Source organism: Urocampus carinirostris, chromosome 5 (genome assembly GCF_059441175.1).
Source record: "Urocampus carinirostris isolate Australia breed hairy pipefish chromosome 5, RoL_Ucar_1.0, whole genome shotgun sequence".
In the NCBI taxonomy this organism is placed as follows: domain Eukaryota; kingdom Metazoa; phylum Chordata; class Actinopteri; order Syngnathiformes; family Syngnathidae; genus Urocampus; species Urocampus carinirostris.
The window spans coordinates 42749447-42757500 of record NC_142353.1 but is presented as its reverse complement, the minus strand read 5'-3'; the positions used below and the strand labels follow the sequence as shown (position 1 = coordinate 42757500).

Here is an 8054-nt window from a genome sequence, read left to right as displayed (position 1 = left end):
TGACATTTGCAGTACTCGGCCGATGCATCTCACATAGGATCGTACGGAAAAATGCACGTGGCTACCGATATATTGATCAACAGCTCGATAGGACATAGATCAGCCTTTATTCGGCTTTGCCAACCACAATTTCCCTCGGAACCACTTTCCAGTGACCTGGGAGCGGGAATTGCTGGAAATAGCATTGAATCATTTTCGCTGGTGTCAGGGTTACTAATATAAGCTATATAATAAACAGCAGAGAGTTTTTAGAGATGGAATTTCTCCCTCTCTCTCCCCCTCCATATATATATATTTACCGTATTTTCCGCACTATAAGGCGAACCGGGTTATAGGGCGCACCCCCCAAAAATAGGTTTTTGGTCCTATATCTTCCATAGATGAGGCGCACCGGATTATAAGGCGCTACAATGGGAACGTCGACAAAACAGTCAGATGGTTCAGTCCAACTTATTACCCCCTTAACATTCCGAAAGCTTGCAAAGAAGCAAATACGTGTCCGTACGATGTCACTCAAATGCATCGTTCCAAATATCATACGGAAGGTTAAAGTCTTGGGATTCAAGAAATGCCAACCATTCCTTAGTTTCTATTTTTTTTTCGCTCGCAACTTTACTGTGCATATGACAATAAACACTTGGAATTGAGTTGAATTGAAAAATAGACACTCCATTCCATCCATTATCTGCACCGCTTATCACGGAAACATCGAGTTCAGTCTGAAACAAGATACAGGGAAAATATATAGCCGGAGTAGCTCACCGAAGTCGTTGTGTTCAATAATAATGTGCAACCATGGTCCTCTTATATCCATGAGTGTAGTGAATCCAGGAGAGTAAAAGATTTACAAATACAGAATGGTTTCCTCTATGCCGAAGACAACCAAACTTGCTATTCACATTCATCTTTTTCGGCCAATTGCAGGCTTTATTTAAATGCCTGTAAATGATAAAAAGGATCCGCCCCCTTTACCTCCGAATAACTTTAGCCAATAGTGATCGAATCAACTGATGATTGACACATCTTTTTCGGCCAATTGCAGGCTTTGTTTTGCCGCTTTAGCCTATGCCAGCCTGAAAATGATAAAAAGGATCCGCCATCTTTACCTCCGAATAACTTTAGCCAATAGTGATCGATTCAATTGATGATTGACACATTGTTTAGCCAATGAAACGCCGGTAAATAAATCCCAGCATGCACCGCAGACTACTTGGCGTTCGGGGGAAAATCTAGTCGGTGGCTGCTGCATTAGTTGCAAGACTTTGTGACTTAATATTGATCGATAAATAAGGCGCACTGTATTATAAGGCGCATGGTCAGCTTTTGAGAAAAATAAAGGCTTTTAGGTGCGCCTTATAGTGCGGAAAATACGGTGTATATATATATATATATATATATATATATATATATATATATATATATATATATATATATATATATATGTATATATACACAGTGGGACCTCGCTACTTCGCGCTTCGACGTTTGCGGGTTCAGAGCTTCGCGGGCCTAAAAAATAATAATAATAAAATAAAATAATAAAAAATAAAATTATCTTTTTTAAGCATTTTTGAAGGGGCGTCGCTACTTTGTGGTTCCACGTTCGCGAGTTCAGAGCTTCGCAGGTCTAAAAAATAATATTAATAGTATAAAAGAATTTAAAAAATAAAAATTAAAAAAAATAATAATATATATATTTTTTTAAGCATTTTTGAAGGGGCGTCGCTACTTCGCAGATTTTCACTTTTTGCGGGTGGTTTTTGTCCCCATTAACAACGATAACCGAGGTCCCCCACTGTATATATATATATATATATATATATATATATATATATATATATATATATATATTGTAAGGCAATTTGATGCACAGGTAGAGAAAAGCAACCGGGGTAGTTTAGCCAATCAGAATGCAGAATACAATGCACAAATCTGTCTCTTAAGACCAGAACGGAAACCAGACCCAATTGCGTAACGTTTCTCACAAGTTTTATTAAAGGAAAGAGGAAGGGCTGCGCCCGCGTTCCGGAGTTCGCTAGGTGCGGGAAGCAAGTCGCTCTCGTACTCGTATGGTGATCCGAACACTGAAATGGATCTTCCGTAGCGAGCGATGGCGGTGTCAGGGGCGGAAAAACAGGTCGATAGCCGGGACAGGAGAGCAAAAAAAACGTGGTCGGGGTCAAAAACAGGTCCTAAGTCGGGCCAGGAGAGCAGACATGTCATAGCCGGAAACAGACAGGGTTGAAAACAGGTGGGAGTCAGGGTTGAAAAGAGGCTTGCCTAGTGTTAACTGAGGTTTGCAGACCGACTGACGAAAAGGAGAGGGATAGGAGTGGGTTTAAATAGGGACAGGGAGCCAATCAGAGTCCAAACAGTTGGCGCCAAAGGAGCGGGCACAGGTGATTCACATCGGTGATCATGACACTGTGAAATAGCAAAACCGTGAAAAATAAAACGCGTTATCGCGAGGGATCACTGTATTACATATATATACGTTTTCAACATATCTGTTTAAATTTTTTTATATTTTACGTACAGACGTTCCGCTATTTACAAACGAGATCATTCATAAGTTGAATTTGTTTGTAAGTTGCTTCAGTGCTAACTTTTGTATGTTTAAGGTTTATATAAGTATGTTTAAGGCTTGTATAAGTAAGCTGTCTTCTTTTGTACTAAATAATAAACATTTCATAAAATAATATGCCCTATAAGGTAAATAAAGATAAGTTTAACTCACTTTTGGAAGATGGGCTTCAAGAGTTAGGCTATTTCTGCCTCCGTGGTAAAAAGTGGCCCAAAAAAAAGCGATCCAACCCTTTTCTCAACCGCATCAAGCTTTCTTATTCCACTTTAATTCCCCTTTTGTGTGGTACGGTTGTTCTCTTGTTTTAAATCTGAATATGTATTTTTTGCGAGAAAAAAATTGAATAGAGCTAGGCACTTAAAAGCTTCTGCTCCGGCTAACTCCCCTCTGTCATATGTTTGTATTGTACTGCTCCTTTTGTGCAAATATTCCATTATTTCTTGTCTGCTTTTATAGACGACATCATCGAGAGACAGATTGAGGAAGGGATGATAACACCCGATCTTCGAGACAAGATCAGTTTCGTTCTGTTGAGGAAACATCGACACCAGACCAAAAAGCCGATCCATCGCTCTCTCGCTGACATCGGGAAGTCGAGTTCTTCTGCCTGTGAGTATTTTGTTTGATCTCGTCTTGTATATTGTTCTAAAGTTTGACTCCACACACAGACACACACATGCTTTTCCTGGTTGTTCTCACCTTTGGAATTAAGTAAAAGAGAATAGGATAAAAAATGAATGATTGCTTGGTTGAAAAACAAAAAGAAAATCCCACACGAGTAAAATGATAAGGAAAGGAAATGTGATCATTGCTGCGTAATTCATAACAGGACGAGACATTTTAAGCAAAACAAGCAGCCATGAGCTTCTTTTTGTCACAAGACAGGAACAGAGACAGGACCAAATAGCGTTCGTTTTACTCAGGGTAGTCGAGGGTAATCGTTGACAGCGAAAAAACAGGTCGATGGCCGGGACTGAGGAGCAAAAGCAGTAATGAGTCCAAAAGAGAGGTCGGCAACAGGTATCAGGCAGGAAACAGGGCAAAGCAGGTCGATGGCTGGGAAGGAGGAGCAAAAGCAAAAACGGGTCCAGAAACAGGTCGGCAACAGGTATCAGGCAGAGAACAGGGCAAAGCAGGTCGATGGCTGGGAAGGAGGAGCAAAAGCAAAAACGGGTCCAGAAACAGATCGGCAACAGGTATCAGGCAGGAAACAGGGCAAAGCAGGTCGATGGCTGGGAAGGAGGAGCAAAAGCAAAAACGGGTCCAGAAACAGATCGGCAACAGGTATCAGGCAGGAAACAGGGCAAAGCAGGTCGATGGCTGGGAAGGAGGAGCAAAAGCAAAAACGGGTCCAGAAACAAGTCGGCAACAGGTATCAGGCAGAAAACAGGGCAAAGCAGGTCGATGGCTGGGAAGGAGCAGCCAAAGCAAAAACGGGTCCAGAAACAGGTCGGCAACAGGTATCAGGCAGGAAAACAGGGCAGGATAATGTCAGAGAGTACAAAAGCTTGCCTAGCTGAGAGCATAGGTTCGCAGACGGTCTGAGGGGTTCCTTTCGGAAGACGGGAGTTTAAAAAGATTCAGCAATCATGACAGTTTTTTTCCACTTCCTCAGAATTTTGTGATGTGAATAATGTGACACCAGCTGATTATTATTCAAACATGTCTCCAATTGTGGATAAAGATGTGTTCAAAGGGAATCTGTGAACAGACATCAATGTTCCGCCTGAAATCCCGGGTGCAAGTTGTGCCACAGAGCATCAAATGTGACCTTTCTTTTCTGTTTTCTATGGCAGCTCGCCCAACGGGGCCCAGAGGGGCCCCTGGCCCGGTGCCGGCGGCCAATTACAATCGATCCACAGAGGATCTTCGGATCAAGCAGCAGTCTGGCAACTATGGCCGCCTGCGTGAGTTCAAATTATTATTTTATTGAGAGTTTCTACTGTTAACTATTGCTATATTGCAAGAATATCTTAGACTATATAAATGTTTCCCTCTGTTACATTGCACATTGGTATTTAAAATCTATTGAGTTCATTACATCGATTGGTTCCAGGCAGGGTTGGGTAGGGTTACTTTAACTGAATTACTTTTAATGACTTTTGGATTACTCCAATACCAAATATGCTAATAAAAGACAAAAGAAACTAAATATGAATAAAATGATGACCGATTTAGATTTAGTTTATTTTGTCTTTTATTAGCATATTTGGTATTGGAGTAATCCAAAAGTAATTGAAAGTAATCAAGTTAAAGTAACCCTACCCAACCCTGCGCAGGCAAAATGGCGTAAAGGGAGAAACAATTTATTTCGTTACAAGAGTTGACACAGCGTTTCTCATTCGTCTCTCAGAGACATCAGCTTTTATCCCCTCCGTTCAGAAATTTCACGTCAGAAATTTCACGTTTACTGGAGTGGTGCATCCTCTTTCGAGTCTCCAAAATTACGTGATTTCCCCGAAGATAGTTGGAGAAGACGTCTTGACCCAGCCAACTTTCTCTCCATTTCGCAACCCCAGATGTTCTCCCTCAAGCCGCAGTGTTTTTTCTCGATGACGACACTTGTTTTTCTCAAACTCTCAGCGAGCTCCATCGGCAGCCCGAAGCTGACCCACATTTAAGCTGACCCACGTTTATATAGCCACAACAGCACCAACAGGAACAAACCAAACCAAAAAAACCTGGGTAGCCCTGATGCTAATAGGGATCTAGCAGGACAAAATTATACCAACTCCGACACAACAAAAAAACACAAACGAAAAGCCACAATCACCTTCAAGCAGACAGAAACGAAAATAAATCGCTGGCAGTTTCGTGGGTTGCCTCACATCTTGTGTTAATGGGCTTTGCCATTTCGAAAGGGTTGTCTTTGTTCAAGGACGTCACAGCTCTCCAGGAAACTTTGACACCAAATTTCTTGAATCATCTGGCACGTGAAATATTTTGCAATATATTTGTGTCACAAACCAGAAACAGACACAGGACCCAATAGCGCTGGTTTTCTCATTTTTTTTTAATAATGAGGGAGAGCAGGGCTTTCTTCCACGATCCGATGGTTGACGGACAAGGGGAGCAGGAGATGCGGAAGTGGCACTTCCGTGTCTAGCGAGGAGGGTCGAAGACAAGCAGCAATTAAAAGTCGTAAGCCGGGACTGGAGAGCAAGGGCGGCGTCAAGTTCGGAAACGAGGTCGGCAACAGAAGGCAGGCAGGTAGCGGGGCAAAACAGATCTGATAACGGGCAGGCAGAACGGGGCTCCTATCGTCCCGGGCGGACGTAAAACGGGGGGAGTCAGGTCCGGAAACAGGTTGGCAACGAGGATCAGGCAGAGAAAAAAACAGGGCAGGAACAGAGTCTTACGTAAGAGCTTGCCGAGCTGGGAGACACGGTTCGCATGACGATCTGACAGGGATCTTTTGGAAGTCGGGGGTTTAAAAGGAGTTTAAAAGGAGTTTACGTTCTGTGTATTTGAAAAACAAAATCTGTTTGGGAATACCTTTAAAATTGGTAATATATTCTAAATATTTTGCTGACGATGAAAATGTCCAAGAAGGTGTTGTTGTCACCCAGCAGGTCACGCTCAGAGTAGGAGCATGAACGACATTGCAGATACTCCAAGCACAGACCAGGTAAGCCTTAATGCTAACTTCCTGTTAGCATTTGAGTAAGCTGTTCTAGCTAACAATGTTTTAAAAACTGAAGAATGTTTTGAAAATAAGTATTTAGTTATTCAGTTCTTGTTGTTTTAGTGACTCTAAATAAGGTGTGATTGAACAACTGGTTGAAGACGGGAGAATTCGATTGATTTTATCTAGGCTAGCAAAAAGCAACGTGTGTACCTCCAATTAAGGAGATAGGCAGTTATGTATCGTATCAAATGAAGGATAAAAGTAATAAAATTGATCTAATTACCAAACACTACCACACAGTTTTTCATAAAACATAATATGACAGTAAATTCTTTACGACCAGAGACCAGAGAAAGATAGCTCTGTTTGTAAACTGCTCACGTATTTTATGTTTTACTCCAATTGTTCTGTTTTTTTAAAGAGCGACACAACTACTTTTGGTTTTTACAAAATGGAGGCCAGCGATTCCAAGATAAACATAATGTCATAATTACTGATGTGACTCACCTGCGGAGGTCACTGCGGCAGGCGTGATCGGGCTACCCCCGTAACTGGGGGGAGCCCGCCCGCTCGTCCGACGACCCCAGTAGCGCGGCGCGACGACAGGCGGCCGTCCACGCGCAGCGGGCGAAAGGCAGCGGACGTGCGCGGGACCCCTGTAACTGTGTCGGTGTCGTGCGTATCGCGCCCGAAAGTACCCGCGCCGCGGGTTAGGGGCTCGCTCGCGGGAGCGACCGAACAGCACCCGCGGTGCGGCGCAAATAAAAACCCTGTCGTGAATTTGTCTCCGATTGTCCCGGGCGGACGTAAAATCGCCCGGCTGTACGACTCTTAGCGGTGGATCACTCGGCTCGTGCGTCGATGAAGAACGCAGCAAGCTGCGAGAACTAATGTAATTTGCAGCTGCGACTGGCTAGCAACCAGTTCAGGGTGTCCCCTGCCCACTGCCCGGAGATGGCTGGGATGAGCTCCAGCCCCCCCGCGACCCTAATAAGGATAAGCGGTGCAGATAATGAGATGAAATGAGATTTTATTTTTATTTTATTTTTTTGAAGGTGCGCCGCTACTTCACGAATTTTCACTTATAGCGGGTGGTTTTGGTCCCCATTAACCGCAATAACCGAGGTCTTACTGTATAAGCCAGTGCTGTATCAAAAAATCCAGTAAAATTATCTCATCTCATCTCATCTCATTAGCTACACCGCTTATCCTCAGTAGGGTCGCGGGGGTGCTGGAGCCCATCCCAGCAATCATCGGGCAGTGGACACCCTGAACTGGTTGCCAGCCAATCGCAGGGCACACGGGGACAGACAACTCGCTCGCTCATTCACACCTAGGGACAATTTGGACCGGCCAATTCACCTGAAATGCATGTTTTTGGAATGTGGGAGGAAACCGGAGTGCCCGGAGGAAACCCACGCAAGCACGGGGAGAACATACAAACTCCGCACAGAAAGTCTGGAGCTGGATTTGAACCCACGCAGGAGGTTCCCAAGACATGAACTGTGCTGCACATGCGCTAACCACTGCGCAACCGTGCTGCCCAGTAAAATTATATTTTTAAAAAAACAGCTACAACACTAGGATCAACTGCAATCACTACATATCGGAAACACATAAAAAATTACAATAATCAATAGAGGAAGACAAAACAGGAAGTAAAACAGTGTGCAAATGTGTGCCCTGGTTTCCATCAAAATAGAATTTATAAAATGATTCGGAGAGAAGTTGGTTAGCGCGTCCGTGGCACAGATCTGATGTCATGGGTTCAAAACCTGCTACCAACCTTCCTGTGCGGAGTTTGCATGTTCTCCCCGTGCGTGCGTGGGTTTCCTCCAGGCA

At 43.5% G+C, this 8054-nt stretch overlaps 2 protein-coding genes and 1 pseudogene across 6 annotated transcripts in view; all 3 read left to right on the top strand.

Moving 5' to 3' along the window:
• The window catches only part of LOC148366461 (gypsy retrotransposon integrase-like protein 1), a 129790-nt gene that overhangs the window by 13236 nt on the left and 108500 nt on the right, over nt 1-8054 (top strand). The window lies entirely within an intron of this gene.
• slc4a5a (solute carrier family 4 member 5a) overlaps nt 1-8054 on the top strand; it is a 119967-nt gene that overhangs the window by 29419 nt on the left and 82494 nt on the right. For 3 of the 5 annotated variants that reach the window (XM_088336905.1, XM_088336907.1, XM_088336903.1), the window contains exons 6-8: nt 3041-3193; nt 4381-4491; nt 6154-6212. In XM_088336905.1, coding sequence (XP_088193031.1) covers nt 3041-3193; nt 4381-4491; nt 6154-6212 — 323 coding nt within the window. The remainder of the gene's footprint in view (nt 1-3040; nt 3194-4380; nt 4492-6153; nt 6213-8054) is intronic. The other 2 variants (XM_088336906.1, XM_088336904.1) reach the window with 1 other exon arrangement.
• LOC148366464 (5.8S ribosomal RNA) lies at nt 7039-7185 on the top strand (annotated as a pseudogene).